General features: G+C 46.5%; 2 protein-coding genes across 2 annotated transcripts; both read left to right on the top strand.

The window, feature by feature from the left end:
- Positions 1–1,130: 1,130 nt before the first annotated feature.
- On the top strand, positions 1,131–8,735 carry Ran (RAN, member RAS oncogene family). Its single transcript, XM_089574243.1, has 6 exons — positions 1,131–1,273; positions 2,148–2,192; positions 2,689–2,773; positions 3,931–4,056; positions 6,364–6,551; positions 8,036–8,735. The coding sequence occupies exons 2-6, from the start codon at positions 2,151–2,153 to the stop codon at positions 8,252–8,254; spliced, it is 660 nt and encodes a 219-aa protein (XP_089430369.1). The 5' UTR covers positions 1,131–1,273; positions 2,148–2,150; the 3' UTR covers positions 8,255–8,735.
- A 600-nt stretch (positions 8,736–9,335) lies between these two features.
- rl (Mitogen-activated protein kinase rl) lies at positions 9,336–26,297 on the top strand. Its single transcript, XM_089574238.1, has 8 exons — positions 9,336–9,545; positions 11,561–11,687; positions 13,374–13,429; positions 14,188–14,377; positions 16,240–16,603; positions 17,377–17,486; positions 19,717–19,918; positions 23,610–26,297. Exons 1-7 carry the CDS (start codon positions 9,418–9,420, stop codon positions 19,870–19,872), a joined length of 1,131 nt encoding a protein of 376 aa, XP_089430364.1. The 5' UTR covers positions 9,336–9,417; the 3' UTR covers positions 19,873–19,918; positions 23,610–26,297.
- Positions 26,298–26,765: the final 468 nt, after the last annotated feature.

Here is a 26,765-nt window from a genome sequence, read left to right as displayed (position 1 = left end):
GAGCACGAATTCGGTGCACGGAGCAGAGCTGCAAGCATTATATAGTGGCTAATGCGTTACTGCTGTTCACCTGCTCTACGACATGGAGGAAAAAAAAAAACTAAGGAGGGAGCGTGACGGCACGCGGCCAGCGTTCCCAAGCCGATCGAGTGTTTACGAAGCCGTTTTCTCCCTCAATTTTTCGCTCTCTCAGTCAGTCCTTTATGTTTGCATTCCGGTATGTTTTAGTGCGCGCGTATGCGCGGCGTGTGGCGCGGAGCGTATACAGCAAGGACGTTGATCTACAGTCGGGCTGCCGCGCTAATCCGCGCATGCGCGCGCGCAGCGGGGCTAGATTTTACCGCACGCTATCGTTTGGCATGATCACGGGAAGTGCGGTGGGGAGACAAACTTTTTTTTTAAGCATGAAATGCTTTAAGCTCCCGTTGTCGGCAGTGTGGTGACGTCACGCCGAGACCGAGAGCCATCATCCGGGCACTGAAATCCACTAAATTCCAGTCATCCGGGCTCTGACACGAGAACATCCGGGCACCGTACGAGACTTAACGAGATTTGTTGTTGTTGTTGTGACTGAGAGAAGGATGAAGAGGAAATTGCACGGGCCTGTTACTGGCTCTAGCCAAGCCACCACCGCTGCCACGTGCAGATAGAGGAGAGTTAAAAGATCAGAGGAGAGAGAAAAAGGAAAGAAAAGACGCGCGTCGCAGCAACAACTGCGTCCGCCGGAGCGGACGCTGCTCAAAAAGAAGCGGCCGAAGCCGCGCTCGCCGAAGCGAGAACAGATACTCCTCGTGGCCGAAGCCGCTTATTTTAACGAGATTTAACGAGACAAGGTCGTCGCCGGACACTCCCTCCTCAGTTTTTTTTCCTCCATGCGCTACGGTTCGTTCAAAAGCCGACTCCGTAGATTGGCGAAGTGATTTGGCGAAGTGGTTGACTGGGGACCTGCCATGATTCATATAGCCCGCCATTTCGGCCATTGCCTCAATGGTTGCTTCAAATGTTTCGTTTCAAGAAATTTAATATATTTATTGATCGGCGTCTATATTGCGTAATGCTTTTTTTTATTAGTAAGTAGAAGGTGCTACTATTTTTTTTTATTCAATAAAAACGAAACCAAACGCACTGCGGCTTTGTGGCGCTGGTGGCGCCACCTGGAGCAATTCTTTTACCGAAATCCGGTGCTGTGTATGTGTGTGTGAATGCGCAGTTGTGAGGGAGAATCTATTTAAATCGGCCTGAAATCCTTGATTTTGTTGACGTCTACGTTCTTGTAAGTAATTTTCGTTTCCACGACTTTAATTTACCCGAGTTATTATTTGCTTCAGTGCTGTCAGCGGGCGAAATAAGGTTATTTTCGCTGTATAGTGCTTTTGTTCGGCCGAGGCCTAGGAGGCGGTATTTTGTGTCAGGTACAAATTGGTTCAAATCAAAGAAAAATTGCCCCGTTTCGTGTAAATAGTACGGAGTGCAACATAAAGGATAGCTTCTGTCTGCCCTGTTTCACATTTGCGGCTTGTTTGCTGCCGTAAGTACCGCTAGTAGCGCGTTGATAGTGGAAATTGGCGCCATCGGCATTAGCGTTCGGCGTTCGTCACTTTGCCCTGCGTTCGGACGTTCTTTTGATAGGTCTGCCGAACCGTTGGTTACTAGCCTCAAGTTACAGAATTTGCGGAGTTAAAGACAAGAATCGGCGGCAGACAGCTCCTTCATTGAGTGTTGGAGCGCACTTTTCGTTGACGACGTTAGCCTTACAAGTGCCGGCAGATTACTCATACTTGGGCCTCATAATACGTTTCGCACGGTTCCTCAAACTCTCTCCCGGAACCGACGGCGTGAGTAGCGTTCCTGCGCCTTGCGTCATTTCTGCGCGGTTCGGTGTCGCGAGCGTGGTAGCTGTGTGTTTTTTGTTGAACGGGCGCGCGTATCGTGAAGTCATCTATATTACTGGCACTACGTGATCCCCCCCTCCATTCATTGCTTTTAGCTTAGTATCTCTGCTGTATTGTTGCGCTCTCCTCAAAAACATCCCGGCGGTGGCTGTCGTTCCGGTCGCGATATCGAGGCGGGAGGGACAATAACCGCGCCTAATCTAGCTGTCGATTCTGTCACGAGCGCGCTTTTGAAAACTGGTTGCCTTTTCGCAGACAATGCAGCAGCAAGACCTCGGGGACGCGGTCCCTACCTTCAAAGTGAGTAGAAGCTTGTTTTGTTTAGGCCATTCTTAAGTTAAACTATTTAAAATAGCAGTCGTTTTTGTCAGTGTGCAGCGAATGATGATTCAGTTGTGACCGAATGGCGAAGCCCATGCCGAAAACTGTCCCTCTAATCTGAAGCTGCACATTTGTGAAAGCTCTCATCAATGACTTTTTAAATATTCACCCCGGATGTAATTATTAATGTTAGTTGTGTGTTTGTGAATGTGATAGCGCACAACTTCTGTTGCCTATGTGTTAGACTTGCTTCTTTTTAATTTAAATATTTTAAGTCTCCATTAGAAGTAAAAATTGTATGTTACTTGCACTTTGTAATCTCTCTAGCTTTCATGCTTGTGTTGTGTAAGTCTGGTTACATGTTTGGCCGTAGAAATTTGCTTGATGTCGCATGAAGAATGGGGAGACTGGCTTCCTGCTTCGCTGTCTGTTCACTTTTGTGTCAGATTGGTGATGCAGTGCATTTTGTCTGCAGTGTGTTCTGGTTGGCGACGGTGGTACAGGCAAGACCACTTTTGTGAAGCGCCATCTGACCGGAGAGTTTGAAAAGAAGTATGTTGGTACGTATGATTCTTTTGTATCTGGCTAAGCCGTGACTTCTGTGTGGTAAGATATGTCAGGCCGAGCTCGAAGTGGCGCTCTTTTTTTTTTTTTCTTGTTGCAAAATTTAAGCGGGGTGTTTCAGTGTCTGGATGTGACTGTCTTGAAATGGCAGTCTGTACAAGTGCGCAGCCAGTGATGATTGACTTGTCACCAGATGGCACAACCTATGCGGAGGATTTTGTCCCTCTAATCTGAGGCTGCAAGTTTGTTGATAACAAGCCAAGCTCTTGTAATTGCTGTGCGCGAACAGACTAATTACACCCCGCCGCGGTGGCTCAGTGGTTACGGCGCTCGGCTGCTGTCCCGAAAGACGCGGGCTCGATCCCGGCCGCGGCGGCTGAATTTCGATGGAGGCAAAGTTCTAGAGGCCCGTGTACTGTGCGATGTCGGTGCACGTTAAAGAACCCCAGGTGATCGAAATTTCCGGAGCCCTTCACTACGGCATCTCTCATAGCCTGAGTCGCTTTGGGACATTAAACCCCAATAAACCAAACCAAACCAAGACTTGCTTGAGGCTGTCTGCATGCTTTGTAATGGACATCGTGCTTACTGCTGTTGCGACTGCCAAGGTCTCCTGCAGGAAAAGGAAAATGCTATTGTTCAGTTGAAGCATGACCTCTTTGCCCTGTAATTGTAATTGTAAGTAATTGTATGCATCCGAGGGCCTTTCTTGTGGCTTGGTACAGAATTGAGTAGGCTTGCCTAGAGGGCTGAAATGACAAGCTGCTGAATAAATAACATTAATGCTTAGTAGGTGCGTGCTTTGTAGCGGCGTGTTGCTCAAGTATTTTTGTTGTTGCATGAAAGGTTCTTTTTTTTTTTGTAACATTCGGCTGCTGCTATAAAATTTCACTTCATTTGCTCTGCACAGCACCCCTCTCGGCTAGCCTGCTCATGTCTGTACATTGAGGGCAAGGGGAAGCTTAGGGCATGTCGGGACACTCTGTGGGTTTCTGGAAAGATGTGACGTTTCGTGGAGAGTGCCTTGGAATTGCCATTTAATAATTTGGCCCACTGAGGCTCGGGCCGTGCTGAAACAAGGCAGAAATTGAGTCTTTCCTCCGGCGAATGTGCTGACCTTCCTTTCTTTTGTGTGTGATGTGTTGTTCTGCAGCCACCCTTGGTGTGGAGGTCCACCCCCTTCTCTTTCACACAAACCGGGGTCCCATCAGGTTCAATGTCTGGGACACTGCAGGCCAGGAGAAGTTCGGCGGCCTGCGTGATGGCTACTACATTCAGGGTGAGTTGTGCCCGAAGGAAAGAAGCAGGCAGGGCGTTAGTATAAGTACGCTCTTGCTTGTAGGTGAAAAACAGCTGTGCGCAGGGCTAAAACTTCTTTCCTCTTTCCTTTTAGTGTGAAAGTAGTACTTCACTTGCAATCCTGAAAAAAAAAACGATGGGTCTCTGAAGCCTCGATCTTTGACCTTTGATCTTTGTTTATTTTAGTGCGAAATCACTATTAACCTCCTACACCAGCAATGAGGCACTGGAGCGGTAGGCCGCTGGCATTCTTAAGGTTAATTGGCTCTGAAATGGAGGGACTCTGTAACTGGTTCCCTATGTCAGCATTCACATTTCTTACGAGCCACGCGGTCCCAACACGCCAGCACAGGACATTTAACGCTCCTGCTCAGCGACCACGAGGTGCCCCACATCCTCTCTCTCCTACTAGCGTCCCTTGACAATCCACGATGCTGCGCCTTTCGGCAGCGGAGTCCTAAGGAGAAGCATCTTCAAGCAACACGCCTGGACTTGTCGCAAGAGGCCAGACAGCGAGGCGCCGATTTCCTTCCCCCCCCCCCCCCCCCCCCCCCGGACGCCACCGCGCGCGGCAAGATTTGAAGCGGTTGGCCCGCGCGGTCGCTGGTTGGTCCTTTCGGACTGCCGTAGAGTGCTGCCTTTGGATTGGCCAATTCTGAGGGGCCACCGTTCCTCAGGCTATATAAGCCCCTCCGCTGCAGCTTGGGAGAGAGAGATGACCGAGAGGCGCCGACGATACGAGACGCGTCGGCAAGGCCCTCCCAACTGTGCAGATCCGCCGAACCTCCTACGTATCAATAATCCAGTTATCTCATTCTTGTATCCTTCAGTCTTAAAATAAATCAGTTTTGTTTATTCGAAAAGAATCCGGCCACTTCTTGCTAACACCTAGGTCAGTGTGCACCTCAATCGCGCTTTGAGGTATGTGGCTGTGGCGTCTACCTGCAAAAAACTGCTTTCGCGCAGTGTTTCAATGCTAAACTGCCAGCCATTTTTTGTAGTCGACCTGTGTGCATCTTTTCCGTGAGTCGCTGGGCACATGTCATGCTCTGGATTAGATTCATTGAGCATTGCACTGGCCTTGGTTGTGTAGATTGGGCTGAATGGTGCTTTGGCTAGAGTCTGTAATGAGTGTTACTTGTTAATATGAGGATGAATTTGCTATCCATATGAAGGGAACTTGTTCCAGTGGCACGCTGTGTACATGGTGACTGCACTGTGGAGCTTGCCATTTGCACGCTGTAATCTGTAGACAACTGCTTTGCACGTTGTACAGATCAGCCTTGGAAAGTGCAGCGGTTAGAGAAAATTAGTCGTGAGAAGCATGGAAATTTGAATGATAGCAGCCTCAAGCAGTTTGGCAGTATGTTTGGTTATGTACAGTAAATACTATGTTGGTATGACGTTGTGAGAAGCACGGAAATTTGAGTGATGGCAGCCTCAAGCAGTTTGGAAGTATGTACAGTAATATACAGTAAAATCTCAATATGAACCTCACTGTGTCATGAAAAGTGAACATAATTGCTTGAGCATACATTGATACAAATGTTTTCAGCTGAAGAGTGCTGTGAGGCTGTAATACTTGGCTGTCTTTTCCTAAATGTTCTGAATGCTTGCTGAGCTGAGCCCGCAATCGTGTACAAGGGTGGTCAGAGGTTCCCAGGCTCTGCATTTTAGGTGGCAATATTGCCACCTTGCTTTATTGCCACCTTGTCACGTATGGTGGCAATAAAGCTATCAAGTTTTTCAGAGGTAAGAATGATACTTCTCCTATCCTCATATAGACATTTTGTGCTTCGGGGGTGTTATAACTGCCAGACTATAGTGCTTCAAAGCATACCCTGTGTCCTGGGAATTTCTGACCGACTCTGTACACATTGTCCGTTCCAACTGATGCAGCTGATTCCACTGATTGGTGTTTGCAAATGTGTACTGTGTGACTGGCTATCTAGGCATTAGTGGTGAGCACACAAGCCGTACCACATAGAGCGTGACATGTCTCACACACCCCACCCTTCCAACCATTCCCCCCCTCTTCTTTTGCGTTTTTACTGTATGATGGAGCTTTGTGGATTGCAGTCCTTGCAAGAGAGTGTATGGAGCACTCAGAATTCTGCTTGGGTCAGGCAGTGCACCTGATTGGGGGAAATTCATGCATTCGTATTGGGATGGAATTCTTATCTGTGATTGTGGTACCAAGGTTATAGTGCCTTGTTGCTCATGCATTATGCGCTGCAGTTGCCTGTGGAAGGGCTGAGCCACCTCTTTTGTCCTTGCCTTTGTGCAGGCCAGTGTGCCATCATCATGTTTGACGTCACCTCCCGTGTCACGTACAAGAACGTCCCCAACTGGCACCGCGATCTTGTGCGGGTCTGTGAAAACATCCCCATTGTGCTCTGTGGCAACAAGGTGGACATCAAGGACCGCAAAGTCAAGGCCAAGTCCATCGTTTTCCACCGGAAAAAGAATCTTCAGGTGACTGTCACCTTTCTTGGCACTCCCTTGGCATCCTTGCATACAGTACATTCGCAGTTTGAATAGTATGCAGAAGCAAGGCTGCCTGCAATTTGTCGGGAATTTTGTCTGCTTCATGCTATCTTTTTTTACTCTAAGTGAAGTTTAAGTACATATGAAAGGCAAATAGTGCATTGGACGGACAGAAAGCAAGCATTGCCTATGCATAATTTTGCCTGAAGACATGCTAACTAGCATGAGTGATCAACTAGCAGCAAGCAGTAATGAGCTCAGTAAACGATGCACGACCCTTGAGTAACTGAATTTGCCATAACAAATTTTTAGTGAAACACTTTGCACAGTACACTGCGTACTTGCCAGTGGTTGTGCTATTCTTCATCAAGCTTGCCAATGCTTTCTAGGATCTATGCCTGTGAGCCTTCAGGGATGTAGAGAAACAACCGTTACCTTATCTGGGTGCTCAAACAGTAAAAAAATCTCCCCTTTAAGTTTGATGTTCAAGTTCGGTTGCCTTGTTTAGTTTGCAAAAGTGAGCAATGCAGGAAGTTGCTGTCTGCAAGGATACCTGCCTTTGATAAAAATGCTCTTTAAAACAATTGGATGCAGAGCAGAGTTGTGAAGGGGGTCCATGTTTCTAGACCCTTGGCAGTCAATAGATAATCAAGAGAAAGTTGATTCAAAGCGTGCTGCCTCCTAAACTTGTCGCCGTAGCTTCAAGTTGCTTCCAAGTGCTCCAAAAGTTTGATGTGCATTTGTCTCTGCTATATGCGTGTTGATAATTTGCAGAGCTCTCCATGCAGTTTACAACAGTGGATGCCAAACTATCGGCTTCTTTTTAATGCTGACAGCAGTGTAGAGCACCTTAGGAATAGTGAAAGTATGGGAGGTGTGCCCCAGTGCATTTTAAATAATTTTTTACAGCATTTTTTTTTTGTTCCCTACCTCGTTCGTTTCTGTGGGCTGCGATGTAGACAACTTCCACCCAGAACCACCGTGAGAACGTTTCTCGCAGAACGATGTCCCTCATAGCCTGAGTTGCTTGGGGACGTTAACCCCAATAAACCAAATTGTACTATGCTGTCCCTGTCTGCACTTTGTTCCTTTCGTTCCTTTGCCGTTCTTAGAATATTCCTTCAGGGTTACTGCTGTTGCTTTGCTGAAAATAAAATGACGTTGTGAGCCCGTTTCTTTCCACAGCATTGAATGTTCAAAACAAAAATTAATAAGCTAAGGCATGAAGCAAGCTTTGGCCTAGTATAGTAGGAGTGTCGCAAGGCCTCTATCGGCCTATCGCCGTGGCTTCCAGTGTATAGAAGCGTCTGCTTTCATGAACAATAGAAGTCCAGAACAAGATGTGTGCTGTCATGGCCGACATTCTTGTGTATGAACTGCTGAGCTTAGAATTTGGGCTTCTTTTTAGGGTTTTGTAGGGAAGTTGAAATTTGCCCACGTGACCTCATTGAGCGTTCTCTCTTCTGGTGCAGTACTACGACATCAGTGCCAAGAGCAACTACAACTTCGAGAAGCCCTTCCTGTGGCTGGCACGCAAGCTGATCGGTGACCCCAACCTGGAGTTCGTGGCCATGCCCGCTCTTGCGCCACCAGAGGTCACCATGGACCCAGAGTGGCAGGCCAAGCTCGAGAACGACATGAAGGAGGCGCAGAACACATCGCTGCCTGACGAGGATGACGATGACCTTTAACCAGCGGCCCCAAAAAGTCTTGTGTTATTCTGCACTGAAAATTCGCCGCGGCCCCCTCCTCTACCCACCAGCTCCCCCACATGTACAGTTATTGAGGCGATGCTGCTTGAGTCTTGACTGCATCCTGTTCCTCGTCTTGAGGCTGGGGTGCCAGAGTTAGCGTGCCAGTCACATTTTTAGGCCTGCATTTCATTTTTTTTTTTTTCCTAATTCAACCAACCAACAGCTTGCAAGGTGCGTGTAGTGACTGAGATTCATGCAGTGTTTGTGCCTGTCTTTTTTTTTTCAGAGATTAGCTTACATTTGAAGTGAATAGGCCCATTAAAGCTTTTCTGTTAAGGACATGGCACTTTTTTTTTTATTGTATCTAATCAGTTCTGGAATGTCTGTTACCTAAACTGTCATGAGTGTATTTCTTGGTGATGAGTGAAAATGTGTGTGGAACAAAAATGTTTGCAAATAAATGGTTGGGCCAAATTTATTTCTCCGTGGGAACTTTTGTCATTGAAGCTGGATGTAATGTAGTAAAAGCGCGTCTGTCGCTGTGCGTCGCTCATCCAATGCGTTGAGCGGGTGGTCGTTTGTGGAGTGTGGCTTCACGACGAAAAACCTATGTGGTTGTGCAAAGCAAGTAATGGTTTGTGGAGTGTGGCTTCACGACGAAAAACCTATGTGGTTGTGCAAAGCAAGTAAATGAAAAGTATTGTTTTGAAAAATAAAGGAGACGTGCGTGCTCCATTCACAGGAAAAATATCGGCTGACTGACGAACGATGCAGCGCAGAAGACGCATTTTTCACGAATCTTAATCCCGTAAACTTATGCCCGTGACTACAGACCGCGAACTGCGGTACTCCTGCTTCGAAAAGCGCTCCGCTCAAAGAACCGCCGGCGGACTTCGGCACCTGCAGACCATCCGCAGTGGAGAATCGCGGAAGCCGAAGCTGAAGGCAGCCAATTACGTTCCCTCCCTGGCAAGCGTCACGTCCGCTATAGTGACGTCATCTTGTATCGTGTAAATCGATTGGTCGCTACTGTTGCGGCTGTCGGCCAATCCTCGTGTGACCCAGATCAACGTCACGTCCTGTGTCTCTGACGTCGCCCTATGGAAAGTGCGAACACGCTGGAGGACTGAAGGGAGCTGGTGAGAGCGTTGGTCACGAAAATGGCGACCAACGAGTTGGGTGAATGCGAACCCAAGGCAACGGAAATTGTCAGAGGCCAAGTGTTTGAAGTTGCACCGCGGTATACGAATTTAGCCTACATCGGAGAAGGAGCCTATGGCATGGTCGTGTGAGTAGAAGCCTGATATTACGTCGCGAACTTTAAAATACTGTTCAAAATTGCACAGGCACGGCTGCTTGCACGAGCGCCGAGTATGTTAGGCGTCTGCATGGGGCTCCCACGATAATGCAACAGTTGTCATTCATTAGGATTAAGCCTTTCGCTGGCTCGCGGATGATTTTGATTTGTGCATGTTTCTCCGGCAAGCTACAGCTCCGAACGCGCGGTCGGACAGCCAAAAAAACGGACCAACTGTGGAGCACGGACGCCCGTCTGCGGTTCGCGCTAATGCGAGGTGCCCCGCGCGCCGGGCTCGCTGTATGGGATGTTGCAATATTTTATACGCTGTGCCGAAGCTATCAATAGGAGCTGCGTGCCGTCACTCGCAAGGCGGAATTGACCTTGTGCCGGCTAGCACAACACTAATGCGCGGCCATCGGCCGAACTGCAGTTTCTAGGCAATGCGACAAGCGTGTAAATGTCAAAGAGCCTTCGCCTCGAGCTGCGAGTGTTTCCCCCCTTTTCGTGCGGTTTGTTCAACGCGAAACGGGCGACAAACGCCTCCGCGGCCGCATTTCGCGGCTGTCTGAGGCCGTGCGGAGGAAACTGTGGCGGATGCACGCGTTTTCTTTTTACCAGCGCTCTTTTCTGCTGCGCTGCTAATGCTTGTCAGCGGCCCGCGAAGGTCTTGTGTGCCCGGGCATTCGGGGTTCGGGCGCCGGTAGGCGCTGGCTGACATTCATCCAACTTTTATACCAGCCGTTCAGATTTAGTGAACCGACGCTTTATATTTTATTTCATCGCCCTCTCATAGCCGCCGAGTGTATGGCCGAGGATTCTCGAAAGGCCTGGCTGCTGAAAATTGTTGTTTCTGAGCGAGAGGCCGTTATGCTAGCCTCGCTGTATACATAATGCGTGTGCGACCGTGCGTGCTACATGTCAGTTCGTTTGCGGACGCGTTGCCTCGTCGCTTTTCTTCTCTGCTCGGCTCTTCTTTGGCGTCCTGCTGGCGCGTCTGTCGCCACTTCCCGAGACTTGGCTGCGCTGGTCGCGGTTGACGCGTTCGGCCGTTCGTACTTCGCGACATTGCGCGGTTAGACGCCGGCTGCAGTGCGGCATGCAAATAGTAAGCGGCTGCATTCCGAACGTGACAGTGGTTGCCACCGCCTTCTCGTGGTTACTGTCCTGCATTCTGTTTTTCTGTGTCGTTCGGGGTAACCTAGGTCTAGACCAGAGCGCGTCTGTGTTTGCGATCACCTGGCGTGCGCTTAGCGATGGGAAAAACCACTGCCTCGAGCGAGCATACGCCGCAACGCGAGAGATTCTTGACACGCCCAGCGGCTTGACGGTCTGTCCTCGAGTTCCAGGCGGCGATTGCTCTGGCAGAGGGACCTCTTTACTCGCTGATAAGGTTCGCGACACGTACCGTACATACGTGAGCATTGTGAGAGATAAATCTGCGAACGTGTCAGATTATGTTTGACCTCTTTCGTTCGTAGTTTTGAGCCTGCTGCTGCGAGATGAACGGCGTGGCGAGGGTCGGCCCGCAGATTACGTTACAGTTGTAGCGTAACTTCGAGGTGTGGTTTGGAATGTCGTCAAATCTCTGCATAGCAGGTTTCTAACCAGTGCTTTGGCGCGCTGAAACGGTTGTTGGGCACAGGCGTGGCAGTTGTGAATAAACCCATGGAAAATAAAGTGCTACTGTAGTGTGGACAAGCCTCCTTCAGTAGAAGTTATCAGATAATAGTAGACCCACAAAAGAAATGGCGCGTTGCATGTACAGATGGGGGACAACATTTTAACAGGAGTGGACATTACAAGAGTGTTGTTCAGGTTAACCAATTTGGGTTACCCCAAGTTGGAAGGAAGACATATAATTAGTTGTTGCGGTACTATTCAGTTTCTTTTAGTAACAGCGTGTCAGTTTTTCTTGGCAGCTGAACCATGTGAATGAGAGAATTCTTCCAGTTCATGTAGTATTCTCTACTCTGCACTAAATGCGCATGGTCTCCTTTTTTCAGTTCTGCTTTTGACAATGAAACCAACGAAAAGGTAGCCATCAAAAAGATCTCTCCCTTCGAACACCAGACCTATTGTCAGAGGACGTTGAGGGAGATTAAAATATTGACGCGGTTCAAACATGAAAATGTAAGTGATATGCTTGCTTTATATCATTACCTTGTTCTTTCTGGTTTCTGAAAGTACTTGTGTTTGAGAGATCATTGGTGCCACTTTGGTTTTTCCTTGGTGCATTCTTTCACTGAAGAAAAGAAAAACTGAATGACAGCTTAACTGATAAAAGTCTTCTATGTTCATGCTGCACTGTTTTTGGTCATATGTTGCATTTTTAGCACTCTGATGCATGGCTATTTGTGTTGGGATCTGTAATTGGCATCCTGGTAACTCTAGACGACTGTCGTGTTATGCACGGGGTCGTGCAACATTTTGACAAGATAACTTTGTGTAGAAATTTCTTAGCATTTATTACCTTAGATACAGCTGTCCTTAGCTTGACAGAAACTGGCCTTTGTATTTTTTATTCAATGGTTCGCTTTACACAGGATTCAAGGAGACGTTCAAGTTCAGTTACGTGAACGTGAGAGATATCTTGGAGAGATTTCTTGAGCTGTAGATTCTTGTTTTCTCTTTAGTGTATTGAGGTGTAGTGTGCATGTTTTTATATCAGTGAGCAAAATTATCTTTGCTTGTCTTGTTAAGCCGTGTAAAGCCATAGCATTTGGTGTCTTGCTTGCCTGTGTACCGAACTTGTACTGTTGCCCTGTGCAAAGAATAGACCAAATGCCAGCTTCTGATGGGAACCTGCTCCAGCAAGATTATTTTCTTCATGGAGTAGTGAAATTAGGCAAAATTTGCACTTCGCTGAAATTTTGAAATTGCAACAAGACGCTTGTAGCGGTCATTAAGTCTTGCTAAACACTTCAGCTGTAGGAGTAGCATCACAGCTGTGCCTAACAAACATTGAGAGTGGCCTCATAGCTTCTGGCATATTTTTCTAATAATCTTTCATCACTTGCTGAGATGTCATTACTTTGTGGAACTTTTAGCATTCGTTTCTTGCTAAATTTCAGCTGTAGAAACAGCATCCCTGCTGTGTCTGGAGGAACTTGCAGTGATAGCTTATATTGGCACACATCTCGCTAGTTCTGCTGCCTGAACAAGCCTGTAGCCACGACAGCCTTTCATTGTTGAACCACGCAGATAACCGACAAGAGAAAAAATTTGCTCATTTTTTGCCAGCATTTTCATTTTAGAAAGTTAAGAGGAGCCAATGAGAGATTGCAGCTATGTTTAATGTTGTCGTATTTAACATTTGTGTTTATATTGTAAAGCTGTTTGTTGAGTACCTAAATTGAGGAACTTAAGCAACACCGAGATCAACTGACGGTCATTTAGAACATAGAATAACGTAAAATATTAGATAAGTACAAAATAAAGAAAGCCAGAGCAAGGTTGGGGAGGGTTTATGCTTGTGGAAGCTATGGTTTCTGTTCGAATCTACCTTTGTTGCGCATGGCACTTGAGAAATTTGTATTGCACATGGAAGTTAATATTTCATTGGTAATGGCCATTCCTTGGGGGGTGATGATGGGAGGGAACCACATAGTGGGAGATTTCAGGTTACCTTTTGTTGTTTTACAGCATTTGTTTCTTCTTTATTAGTGTCATTGTCCTAGTCTCATTAACAGTCGTTTGAAAATTCTTGGTAGCTGCTACAAGCTATCTTTGCCTCATGCAGATAAAGTGCAGCAATGCACATTCTTTTTCATTTTGTGCTCATCTTCCTAAATACGTGTTATCTTTTTCTGTTTTCAGATTATAGACATCAGAGACATAATTCGGGCACCAACAATTGAGCAAATGAAGGATGTGTATCCTTTACATTTTTACCTGTTGCTGGTTGTATCTCACTTGAACATCATTGTATTGTAGTTTGTGCTTGCAGTTAACATATTTTTTTTCCAGTAATGTCAGCAAACTTCTGTCTTGTGTCATTGCTTCAGCAAAATGCAGGTGATAAGTCAAAGCCTACAGTTAGGTCTTCAGCTTATAGAGTGAATAATGTGGTTTTGTTCTGCTTGCATGGCATGTACCAACAAGTACCTCAACGTTTATGCTTTGCACTTCAGTGTCTGAGAAATCAGGGCCACTTGGGCCAGTCATGCGGCAAACTGAAGGTTCAAGAAATCTGAGGACTTTATGAATGCTTACTTTCGTCCTGATGAATTTGTGGTTGTATGCCCACTTCATTGACTGTCGATACCTGGAAGGTGGCATTAAAGGTGCAGTGAAGAGGAATCTGAACTTGTCTTTTTGCCGCGTGAACTCAATCTACACGTTCCGAGCATTCTTAGAAACTTCGATTTATTGGCCCTGTGCAGCAGATTTCCCTAATTAAATCGAATTAACGTCCGGCTCCCGCCTTTTTTGTTTTATATTTCTCCCCGTACGGTGGGTAGAGTCGGCCAACGCGTGGAGTGCCTTTCACCCACTGGCCGAGCTCACTTCTTTGGTCCACGTACTGTGTCACATTTTTGGTCTCTCTAGCCCCACCTAGACGCAGTCCTTGCCTGGAGACAGCTGCCGTGTTGTTGTCCTTGACCGGAGGCCTGTCGCGCTGTGTGTGCAGCTATATCGTGCAGTGCCTGATGGAGACGGACCTGTACAAGCTGCTGAAGACGCAGAAGCTGAGCAACGACCACATTTGCTACTTCCTGTACCAGATACTTCGGGGCCTCAAGTACATCCACTCCGCCAATGTGCTGCACCGGGACCTCAAGCCCAGCAACCTCCTCCTCAACACCACCTGCGACCTTAAGGTGCGTGACCATCAATGTTGCAAGATGTGGCCCGCTTTCTGCCTGTTACTGTCTAGGGCCCTTGCCTGTGTTCACTCATTTATGTCAAGTCCTGCGTGTCCACCCTTAGTGTGTTTCTCAAGACAGGTTGTTTGCAATTACCACTGCACTTGCTTTCACATGGCAGGGTGCAGATCCAAGAGGGGCGGCAGTGCTTTAACCCTTTGAGGGTCGAATTATTTTGAAGAAAACTTTCCCAGGTGGTCAAATTACTTTATTGCGGATCTTGAATCTACAAAATGCATATAATCGAGAATAAATAGTAAAAAAAAATTAGGAACAGTACTTTGGTGACAGCATCACTCACAACTGGAAAATGTTCAATAGAATAGAATAGCAACGGTGATAAGCAAGCTAAGAGCAGCACCAATAAAGATAGAAATCAATTTTCGCCGCCTCTGCAAAACAGTGCCCACAAAGAGAAAACACGTTTCGCGCGACTCCGTTGCGATCCTGCGGCGGAATCGAAACCGCTTAGGCGCGTTGCCACAGAGGGCGAGAATACCTCACGAGCAACGGTGATAAGCTAGCTAAGAGCAGCGCCAATAAAGATAGAAATCAACTTCGGCAGTCCCTGCAAGATAGTGCTGACAAAAAGAAAACCAAAACTACAAAAGGGGTGTTGCCGCAGTCTGTGCCGCTGCGCTAAAGCTAGACATAAGTTCTGCTTATCTCCATAAGAAGGCAGCACAAAATTCAAACACTTCTTAAGTCCTAAGAGGTGGCAGCACCCCCCAGTGAGCACGCATTGTTCTTTTGGCGCAAAATTTCAAACGGAAGATCGAAACCGTACCCGTACGGCAAAGACCTTGCGGGACAGAAAACCGCCGCCGTACATATACGGCAAAAACCTTCAAAGGGTTAATTTAGCAAGGTGTTACTTGAGTTAGGCTCCAACGAAGCAGGTTACAGCGCAATGTCCTGGCATCTAACGTGAAAAGAAGTAGCGATAGAAATCTGAAGTCTGCCTTTGATGCAAAAGAGGAAGAAGGGATGGAAATGCTTCTGCTTTCTCTTCTTCTTTTTTGTTGTGTGTGCAGGAACGTGTCACATAGAAATGTGCTAGCTTCAGTTCTGTGAGTGCCTCATCTGTCCGTTATGTAAACAGTTCCATCTCTCGCTCACTCCCATAGCAAAGAGGGACATGCGGGGCTGTTGCCTGTGCAGCTAAATTTACAGCTCATCCCCCTTACTGTTTTAAGACTAGCCGAGCTTTAAAAGTGCTTTTTAAGTTTGGTGAGTGTGTGGTGCGTTTCTTTTTTCCTTTCATAGCAGTTATATTAGCCTAGAAACTGAAAAAATGGTGGCAAGAAACCTGATTCATGACAGCAAGGGGCATGTCTGCTATTGCTCACCATTTCATGGCAGGGTATGGCAAAAGTTGTCGGATTATTTAGTGCAAAGCTGTGTTGCATATATTCATGCTGCATGCCACCAACATACAGTTAGGAGTCCCAGTGCTGGTATTCTGGTTGTGGCTGCTTTGAGAGATGGCAGTGCACAGTGTAGACTCCATTTCCATGTCTTGGTTGGTGTAAGTGTATATGTGCATATCGACACTGCTTGCAAAGCATATGTTAACTACAGCTCGTCAGACATATTTTCCCATCCTATTGCCAACTGCTTAATGGTTTTGCTGTTCGCCTTTGCAGTTTTGACGGAACGATTTGTTCATTTGAGGCCTTAGGCTGCTCTTACACAGCTATGAATCGAATAATGTGACAGAACATTGATGTGGAGAGTGCTTGTGCTTCTACGTGATGATGTTTGTGGAAGCAGGCACTTCTTGAGGGAATTCAGTGTGCCCACCGCTTTGTGCGCAGATCTGTGACTTTGGACTGGCACGGGTGGCAGACCCCGAGCACGACCACACGGGTTTCCTGACAGAGTATGTGGCAACGCGCTGGTACCGGGCCCCCGAGATTATGCTCAACTCGAAGGGCTACAGCCAAGCCATCGACGTCTGGTCTGTGGGGTGCATCCTGGCCGAAATGGTCTCCAACCGGCCGCTTTTCCCGGGCAAGCACTATCTGGACCAGCTCAACCATATCCTCGGCGTGCTGGGCTCACCTGGCCCCGACGACCTCAACTGCATTATCAACGAGAAGGCGCGTTCCTACCTCCAGTCACTGCCCCACAAGGCCAAGATACCCTGGTCCAAGCTCTACCCAGATGCTGACCCCAAGGGTACGTGGCCCTGTCGATATTGTTGTTGCTTCTTGTTGCGAGCTGCTTTAGATTGATCGCCACGACTGCCTCTCTAGTTGTATAGACAATGCCTGGGACCCTTGCCATAGCAGCATCTCTCTGTTGTTATTGCAATGTCCATCTCTTCTGTACTTCTCAAAGGAATGCTTGTGTGACGAGGTTACCATGTTTACCAGGGAGTATGAGTTAACTGAGAGCTGCTTCCGACATACTGTAACTGGGAAGTGAGCTGGTAGGCAGACTTTTGTACTGTGCTTGTTGTTACCCCTCTGGCTATTGTGTTGTGACTGCAATAGGGCTGTTGGCTGGCTTGTAGTGCAGCCATGAAAACAAAGGGATACATGGTAGGCTGTCTATTTTGGGCTTTGCTAACACAGCCAGTATAAACTGCACACTTCGGTAGGTAACAAAGATGACACTGATAATTTCAGCCGGAAGTCGCAGTGCAACTTCCAGCATTGATTCTTATTGTGAAATTCTTCGGTCCTATGAAGCCTCATTTAATTGAAGCTTCGATGAAGACAAACAGTGGATCAAAAGGGCGCCTTGTGCTGAAGCTTGCCAGGCATCCGCTTTCTTCATCATTCTCCGTTTTTTATTGCACTGTCTGTAAAATTTAAAGGCCTTTAACTGAATGACTGAACTTTCTTGCTTTGACTGTTAGTACCACTGTGAAGTAAGTAAAGTCTTGCAAAGCATTTCTTTATGTGTTCAAGCCAGTGCCATGAACCACTCTTTTCTTTGCAATGCAGCCTTGGACCTTTTGGATAAGATGCTGACATTCAACCCCCATCGGAGAATAAACGTGGAGGAAGCCCTTGCACACCCTTACCTGGAGCAGTATTATGACCCGGGAGATGAGGTGAGCTACCTTGCAAAAGCACCCTTATCTGTGAAGAGGCTTCATAGAGTAATAATTGACAACTTGCAGAATGATGGGCGCCCTCTACAATGTTCCAACCAAAAACCCTCATTCGCAGACGGCAATCTCGCATTCTTGCTTGAAAAGGGAGAGGGGAGATGCCTCTTTGTCTAAGTGAGAAGGAAGTTGTTGATAGGACACAATAGAGCAGGGGGTCGAGACAGGTACTCTGCAAGGGAATGCATCACTGTAACCTTTCGACAGCTTCCCTTTACACTCTATCTCGAAAGCTGGTGGTGACCGGCAGGGCTACAGGCTCACGCTGATTTGCTGGCAGCAGCCACCCCCTTCACGTTTTCGAAGAAGGATACAGTGGAGGTCGATTGATAGATCTCCCCTCTTGCTACCCTGTTAAACTGTTGGAAAACATCTTCCTGTAAGTCAGCTTTCCTGCAATTTTGCAAGTTGTCAATTGTGTGCTTCTGTAGTGCTCTAGCCCTGCTGCAAACCTTCTCTTCTTGGGCTGTGACCTGAAATTCTAGCTCCTAAGTGGCCAGTTTTATGTGCAAGATGTTGCATGTTCAGAATGCTCTCTGGGGGTCTTGCATTATAGCGGTAGGTGCTAATGAACAAGTTTTGAAAGAAAAGACATGCAAGCTTTTTTGGGGGGAAAAAATCCTGGAAAACAAGACATGGCTTGTTGTAAGAGTAACAACGGGATTGACATAACAAGTGTTAGTTAACTGTAGAAGCTAAAGCATAGTAAAAGTGAAAGCAAGTAACAGAAAGGTCAGCAAGAAATGAGAAGGGTGTGAAAATCTGGTGCAGTAATCAAATATTAATTCCAAAATAGAAAAAGGGTCATCTTGAATAACTGGCTAAATACTTGTGAGGGGAATACAAAGGTACTTAACAAGAATTAAAAATATACTTGATCACAAATTCATACACGGCAGATTTCTGGCTCGAACTTAATGCCTGATCAAATTTAGATCAAATAGGTTCAGAATACTGGCAAATGCGATTTGAGTACTGAAATTTGCACATGGTGCGCCAACACACCGTAGTTAATCCTCCTTAATTGACTACAGAAGTGAGTGTAGAGCATGACAACTCACAAATCAATCAGTCAGGTGTCATCTGTTAGCAAGTGCTTGAAGGGCAACTCTGGGGGTCTTTTTGAGACTCGCGTATTCTGATGAAACTTTTGCTGTAGGTTTTCCTCTCTGTCCCGATTCTTTCCACCATGTTTGGAAGCTGTATAGCAATTCATTTCTGCTCGAATCAGTTTAAGGTTTTTCCGTTTTCATGGTCTCGGTCCAGGTGATTTATGTGAGCAGGGCTGTGCTTGCAGCGTTATAAACATTAATTGCACATTATTGCCCGTTCCATTTTTGAACAACAAATTTTGAGGCTTGTAGTAGGTTGTGTTAGGCATTTAATGAACAGAGTCATCATTCACAGTTATTTCAGCCGTACAAGGCTCATACATGGGTTTTTCCAGTCATGTCTGTGACATCATCGCTGCGTCAATCAGAGCATTGTCTCTGGCAATGAGCCAGTTCGCGATTTGCCGTTTTTGGTGTTTTAAAATAGTCCTGCTTGGTATTTTGAAAAACTGTGTTATGCCGGAGACAGGGGACTGTGAGGAATGTGATGCGATCATGAACTGGAATATAAAGTCAAGCTCTTCAACACATGTACAAAAGGTGCAGCAATGGTTATTGATATATAAGAAATGAGTGATAATCTCCTATACAGCTTATTGCACTGCTGAGTACCTGTTCTTTTGAGTGAAATGAATTTTCAGCCAGCATGACATGTTAAGACGTTGCTCATTATATTAGCTGAGCACAGTGCACAAATGGGTTGAGCATTTCTCTTCCAGATTCGGTGTCTGAATCTTTCTGGTTTGCTAAACTCTCAGAAAGCACTCAAGGGCATGCACAGCCTCAGAATTTGACGCTTTGCTAGCAAGCTTGGCTAGGTTTTGTAAATTATAAATTGGTTTTTGAGGAAAGGAAATGGGGCAGTATCTGTCTGGCATATCTCCTGCACCATAAGGGAAAGGAGGAAGGTGGGAGTGACAGAAGAAAGAGAGAAAGAGGTGCTGTAGTGGAGGTCTCCAGAATAAGGGTTGCCACTTTCCTCCTCTGGAGGGATGTTGTTCTGTGCTGCTGTGTGCACAACTCACACTTGCCGCTGTGGGTGCTGCGTGCTTGCCTTGCAGCCAGTGGCAGATGAGCCCTTCAAGTTTGAGACGGAACTGGACGACCTGCCCAAGGAGCAGCTGAAGGTGCTGGTCTTCGAGGAGACCAAGCTGTTCCAAGCACGCTTTGCCAACAGGCTGCCCCAGCAGGCGGCCCCTGGGGCCTCCTCCTCCTGAGCGGACGCTGCCTCTTTCGTGGTTGTTGGTGTGTCCATCTCGGGGGGTGAGTGCGGCTGCTCGTCTCACTTTCTCTGTCTCTCCACGCCTGTGGGTCACTCCATTTTGGTGTTTGTTTGTGGCTGAACAACTTGGTTGGAGGACTAAAATTGCGCCAGCTGATGTCAGAGGCATGGAAGCAAGTCACACATGCGAGGAGGCCAGTTGAATGGTGCTCTTGAGTGCAGGGGAGTGCTGTTGTCAGAGGTAGCCATGGGAGGCTCACATTCTGGCACATTGCATCATCAGCCAGTCGGGCATGCTTCAAGGTCATGCATGTGAAAGGAGCAATGCCGCATTTGTTTTTGCTCCTCAAGAGCAGTTGGGGACGACGGTCTTAAAACTAACTTTTTTATCTATGGCTAGAATCTCGTGAAATTTTGCACACAGATGAGTTTTCCTCTTCTGATTCCAAATATGTATAATCATATTTGAGCTGGTGGTCTTAAATCTTACAAAGTCTAGAATGTCATTAGGTAATTTCTTACGGAGCTTTAATTAACTTTCTCATTACACTTTCTTCTTTTATTTACATGAATTCATCGCCAGAAAGTTCCCATACCCGGTGACATTCTTCGTTTTCCTCTAAAGGCACGTCTTCGTGATATACTATGTCGAGAGTAAGAGGTCACAGTATTTGACACTGCAACTCATTAAGGTAATTGTAAATTGCTGTTTATACGTGTCCTAAACAAAAAAAAGTAAGAATGTCATCAGGCAGGGGAATTCGCTGGCTATCAATTCATTAATTCAAAGCAACAAAATGCAACGAGAAAGTTCATTAAAGCTGCGTAAGAAATTACCTTTTTACACTATAGAATTCAAGATAACTTTTGATCTAAGACCACCAGCTCAATTATGACTACATATTTGGAATCAGAAGAGAAAAACACAACTGTGTGCAAAATTTCATGAGATCCGAACCGTAACTAAAAAGGGCAGTTTTAACACCCTCGTCAGATAGTACACAATGGCAAGCATGTTGCTAGAGGCAGTTTTCAGACTGGGAGGGTGCAGTGGTGTCAGAGGGATGCTGGGAATGAGGTGAGTCTTGCTTGCTTGATGTTCGAGTGGCAAAGCACAATAAGACTGCTTGTGAAGCGGGTGAAGGTTTGCTACCTCATCTGCGATGCAAATGGAATGCCAAGCTGGTGAAGGTAGCTCGCAGCAGCAGTTTCTGCTAAAGGAGGGAAAAACAAGTCATGTCGCTTCTATAATCCCTTGTGGTGTCTGAGGACAAAGGACAGTGCAGGCTGTGAAACAAATTCTTGATGAGCTTGTACTGTGTCCTTGGGCCCTGCAGTGAACCTACGCTGCTATCACATTTCAACAACATTTGGTGCAGTGGTTTAGGCAGCAATTTTTTTTAAGTGTGTGTGAACCTTTCATTTGAAATCTCCATATACTGGAAGCAGTGTTGTAAAACAATGAAGCAGTGCAGACATAATCACATACACGTTGCTGTGGTGGGCAAATGTGCCATTGATTGCAAACTTGCACTTCTTATACCTGCTGCCACACAAAGAAAAAGCATGCAAGGCTTTTCTGCCCTCCATTACTTCAACAAAGCCGCCACGGTGGCTCAGTGGTTACGGTGCTCGGCTGCTGACCCGAAAGACGCAGGTTCGATCCTAGCCGCGGCGGTCGAATTTCGATGGAGGCGAAATTCTAGAGGCCCGTGTACTGTGCGATGTCAGTGCACGTTAAAGAACTCCAGGTGGTCGAAATTTCCGGAGCCCTTCACTACGGCGTCCCTCATAGCCTGAGTCGCTTGGGGCGTTAAACTGCATAAACCAAACCAATACTTCAACAAAAAAAAATGGCATGTAAAGGCGCTCAGTCTCTTTTTCTGACAAAAAGACAAAGGTGCTCTGGCAAATTAACTGCAGTGCATTGCATATTTATAAAATGGCATTGCTGTGCATTGTTTCATTGAGATCAAGGTAACTTTTTCGACATCATCAAATACACAAATGGCATGCATTCGATGCATAAAAAATAAAAGCGATGCTATTTTATGATTATGCAATGTGGGAAAGCCAACTCAGTGAACTTTAAAACTGTGTATATTTGATGTTCGATGCTTCGCATTGCATTGCCGGTCGAGGAACTTTAAAAACTGGGGTCACTGTCAATGTTGACGGCCTTATTTGCTATATAATTTTGCCCCCAAAGTGTAAAAAAAAGTTGATTGAGTATTTTAGTTAATTAGTCATGTAATTGTTGCATTGTATCACTGGCATAATTTGTCCACCTTGATTTATAGTCTGCCTGCATAGACGGCACGACGTCTCTTTTGCAGTTTCTAAAATAAAAAATCTGTAAACGTTAAAAAAAACACCATGTATACCTGCATGCTCCTTTTAGCATGCATTTGGGATATGAAGGGATGGACGCCAAGATACCTAGGGTTCCTTAGCAGCTTTTGAAAGCTGTAGGGTTCCTCGAGGCTAAAAAGATTGAGAACTCGTGTTGTAGTCGCTGTCATTTATGCTGGAAAGACAGAGGGGGCTGTCATTGTAGAAATGACTGTATCCACCGAAGTTGCTTATATGGTCCTCAGTCCGCATGTATTGTGCCTTGGTGGCCACAACAAGTCTCTTGTCTAATGGCAAGGAAATGGTGTGGCTTGGCTTTCGTGTTGTTGAAAATCTGGCATGTGAAGGTGTGCTAAAGAATGCTTGTGTTGACGTTTATGAAACTTGGGTTAGCCAGCTTGAATGATGGGACACGGACGGTGTAGAGAGGCATACAGGACACATTGCTGCGCACTATATATTTATGAATAGGTCGGTTTCACTGCGAGTTTCACCTTGCCGCCTTTGATCTCATGAGCTGTCAGTAGTGCACATGTACTGAAGCATGCCGCAACGCAGGAGCCTAGAGCACTGTGCTGAAATTTCTTGTCTATCATCCCTTAAGGGGGATACTGGTCTTGAAAAGGAAATTTTATTAATTTAGTCATAGTTATGAAATTTTCAGGGCACATGTATTTCTGTGCACTAATTCTAGATATGTCATTTAATTTCATGTAAAACAATTCCTGGAGCACTTATGCACTTTTTATGCAAGTATTTTGCGGAGAGTTTTGAAGAAAATTTGCGGCAGGAAACTCGCTGAAATGTATGCCATTGGGTTCTCTTGACACCAAGGAATACAATAAGGGTAAAATTATCATCCTGGCTCTCATAGAACTTGAGTAATAGGGTACTGAAGCTGCCACTTCAGAAACAGGAATACACACTTTCCTGCTCATTTCTGAAGCGACAACTTTAAAACCCCATAACTCAAGTTCTATGATAGGCAGGAAGACAATTTCACCCTTATTGTATTCCTTGGTGTCAAGAGAACCCAATGGCATACATTTCAGCGAGTTTCCCGCAGCAAATTTTCTTCAAAACTCTCCGCAAAATACTAGCATAAAAAGTGCATAAGTGCTCAAGGAATTGTTTTACATTAAATTAAATGACATATTTAGAATCAGCACACAAAAATACATATACCCTGAAGATTTCGTAACCGTGACTTCATTAATAAAAATATTTTTTCAAGACCAGTGCAGTGACAAGGCAGTTGGAGTTCCCAGTACTGCGGTCTCCCACAAGAACTGCACGCTTGTATGCAGCGAGATTAGCTTACTGCAGTAAATGGCCAGCTCTTCCAGCGGAGTCACCGTTGCTCCGGTATGGTCCCCACAGAGTTCCAGTGCCACTCCCGGGTGACGGCACCACGCGCCTTCCCGAGCACCTCGCAAGGCCCCCCTGTGTGGCGGAGGTTGTCCTCGCTCAGCCTCCTCACAGCTGCCGAGGAGCAGCTGTTGCTGGCCATTGCTGCCGCTGGCCTGCTGACGAAGCTTCTATTCTCGGTGGGCGCGTGTGTGTGTGAGACGACGAAGCTGCCGCCCCTGCCACCTTCCCCACTGTTGTTACCCCTTCCGGTTAAGTTTGGCTCGCCGCCACGAAGTCTGGTGGCTGTGTGAGCAGTCTGTCCTTGCCTTCCAGTTATTGTTGTTTTTTTTTTTGTTTCACCCCCTCATCCTCTCCGTTCCCTGTGAGCCCTTCCTTCGGGAGATGAGACGAGTTCTCGAAAGGCAAGATTTCTCGCTGTTCCTTAAAGAGGCCCGGCATTAGCGCTCGACTGTTCCTTTAGCCTGGTGTGAGCAGTCTAATTTGTCAGAAATGTAATATGCACCCAGGAAAAAAAAAAAAAAGAAAGCTGGCACGGTGCAGGAAACTGGTGTGTTCATTAGGAAGAGGAAAGGTTTTGCACAACGCCACTTTGTAGCTTGAAATTGGGCTGGGACAGCTTCCGCTGGGTGGCTCTCCCGCGCAGAGCCACGTCAGAGAGTATGCTGCAGTGCGAGGATCAAGCCCTTCCTCCTCGGATATTGCCCCCCCCCCCTATTCTCGTTCCCCTGCAAAGGCTGTGGTTGCTGCTTTCGAGGAGGCGGGTCTGGCATCCTGCCTTGTCGGCATCTGGCTCATTTTGGCCTGGTATTTAAGAAGCCGCGGCTGCCGCTGCTCTTCTGAGTGTTCCTTGGTGCCGCTGCTGCTCCTCGCAGTGTTCCTTACAGCTGCTGCCGCCAGCGCCTCACGATGGGTAGCGAGGGCAGCAGCGGATGGAGGTTCTGTGTCAGCACTGTTCCTCGTTGTGGTTGTCTTCTTCTTCTTGCCTCTGCTTTTGTGCGTGGTGCCTCCCTGTCTTTTTTCTGGGGGCTTTAGGTGTCTTCCGTTCTCAACAGAGAGATAAAAAAAAAATATATGTCATGCATGTGTTTGTGCGCGTGTACGTCTCTTTGGCTCACCCCGTTCTGATCATTGTCTTGTGTGTGTTGCTGGACGCTTTAATCTTTTTTTGTTGTCGTCACCTGTGTTGTGCTTTTAGGCTGTAACTGAGTGTGATTTGTATTCGTTTTTCTTTCCCTTTCTTCTCTTCGACGTATGAGCTGCTTGGTCTTGCAAGCCGCTGCGCCCACTTGTCTTGGAGAGCAGCGAGTATTTAACGACAAATGCTTGGGGCGGTGAAGGGAGGTGGAAGCTACTTTTCTTCTCTCGAACCCCAAGCGTGTGTAATATATTTGTGCTAGCCCGCCTTGTGTGAAGGCACACAGCGGTGATGAGGCATGTCGGTTCGTTTCTCCGCGCGAGTTTGTGTAGAAAAAAAAGGAAACGAAGAGTGCTGGCAGCGAATGTCTAGTCTCGAGGCACTAGCTGAAGCAACGTGTTCACAGACGTGGAGCTCCGCGCTTCCACAGGAAGGAAAGCCTCCTTATTTTTCTATTTCTTTTTCCCCCTCAATTTAGGCACAGACTCCCCCCCTGCCCAAAGGAGTTTATAGAAAGGAGTAGCGAACATAGCTGCAAGCGGTTTCAGGGCCTAGGGTTGTTTGTCGCAGTTTGGTTCCGTCGTAGGTCATGGAAAAGCATCAGACGAGAGGCTGCCGCAGGCTTTTGTTCATCTATAAGCGTTCGGTGGTGACAATGCCCAAACGAAGTTTCTGCACCACTGGCCTTCGTGCAGGGAGGAATAAGTGTTGGAAATGACGATTCGTTTGCAGAGAGGCTCTGTAATATACAAATGAGAAATCGGATGGCACATTCGCACTTTGTTAGCTTTGGTGGGCTAGTAGGTAGCAAGCAGGGCTCGAGAACTCAGCGGCGCTTTGTGCTGAAAGGTGGAAGATCGCACTTACGATAAACTCAAAAGTTTGTTGTTCTTTTGTTTGTTTTGTTTGGTGGTGTGATATGCCGTGGAAGGCAGAGTGCGCTGGTCGCGCCTTACTTTCCCTTTTTCTGTTGCTTCTGCTGTTTGTAATCTCGACTTCAGAGAGAGAAAAAAAGCAGTGAGAGACCGAGTTGTGACATGGTGCAGCCTGATGAACAGGATAGCTTTTTGAAGCACGTTCTGCTGTACATTTCTTCTAGGTGTGTTGTGGTAGATCGTTTGTTTGCATTGATGTTGCATCGTTTCCATCACCCTCCTTCCCCCTCTCCTTGGAAGTGCTGCAGTCTTTTCGAACATATGCACCTTTCTGTACAGCACACAACTCATCATCTTTTGTGTTTTAAGGAGGATAGAAGAAAGTTGTGTGGGATGCAATCAAGGAAGCTGCACACATTGTTTCAGGGAATTTTTGCAAGCTTCTTTATATTTTTTTTGTGTTGCTTTTATCTACCCCCCCTTTTTCTTCTGCCTTGTCTTTTGTGTCTGTACAAATGCTAATTGTGTGAAGAACGTTAACAATGGGATGCAAGGAGGGAAACGAGACAACTTCGAATAAAAAAAAAATATCATGTAAATGCAGACGAACAGAATACTATATTTATTGATTTCTTTTTAGATCCTGCTGTTGTAGATTTTTGAATAAATACTTCATTTCCTTCCTGATGTTTGGTGCAGTTGCATTTCTTAAAGGGAAGGTGCGGCGAGCTTGAAGGTTGGCCCACTGATGTCATCTGGGTAAGGGTCGCGTGGCGAGGTGTGTCGCCCTAATTCCTTGCGACGTACTGCGAGCAGCGATTTTCAAAAATTATTTATGAATTATAGGGTCTACACAGAGCTTTCAAATTTGACTCGAATAACCACAAAGACCACCTCTACAGATCTGTTGCACTAGAATATGCCCACAAAAATAATTTCAGGGGCCCTTTAGCACTCAAAGGTCATTCATAAATTGGCTAGTTGGTAGGTGTTGCAGTGCATTGAGTAACCAGGAACAGGCTGACTCGGTACTGTCACGACGTGTGCTATGTGAAGGTTACAGGTGAGATATCGCATACGTGGTCTGAAAGAACTGCCATTTGCATTTCGCTATGAACAGAAGCAAAATGATTGCCTTAATTGTGTGTGTGACTG

Source organism: Amblyomma mixtum, chromosome 2, assembly GCF_055824585.1.
Source record: "Amblyomma mixtum isolate Tamu chromosome 2, ASM5582458v1, whole genome shotgun sequence".
Classification (NCBI taxonomy): Eukaryota; Metazoa; Arthropoda; class Arachnida; order Ixodida; family Ixodidae; genus Amblyomma; species Amblyomma mixtum.
This window is presented reverse-complemented; position numbering and strand designations above follow the sequence as displayed.

Excerpts from the sequence above, each read along its gene's own strand:
- Ran (XM_089574243.1), top strand. The coding sequence starts at position 2,151 with ATGCAGCAGCAAGACCTCGGGGACGCGGTCCCTACCTTCAAA. Across the intron at positions 2,193-2,688 it reads ACGCGGTCCCTACCTTCAAA|TGTGTTCTGGTTGGCGACGG; the intron begins GTGAGTAGAAGC and ends TTTTGTCTGCAG. Across the intron at positions 6,552-8,035 it reads ACCGGAAAAAGAATCTTCAG|TACTACGACATCAGTGCCAA; the intron begins GTGACTGTCACC and ends CTTCTGGTGCAG.
- rl (XM_089574238.1), top strand. The coding sequence starts at position 9,418 with ATGGCGACCAACGAGTTGGGTGAATGCGAACCCAAGGCAACGGAAATT. Across the intron at positions 9,546-11,560 it reads GGAGCCTATGGCATGGTCGT|TTCTGCTTTTGACAATGAAA; the intron begins GTGAGTAGAAGC and ends TCCTTTTTTCAG. Across the intron at positions 17,487-19,716 it reads ATTATGACCCGGGAGATGAG|CCAGTGGCAGATGAGCCCTT; the intron begins GTGAGCTACCTT and ends CTTGCCTTGCAG.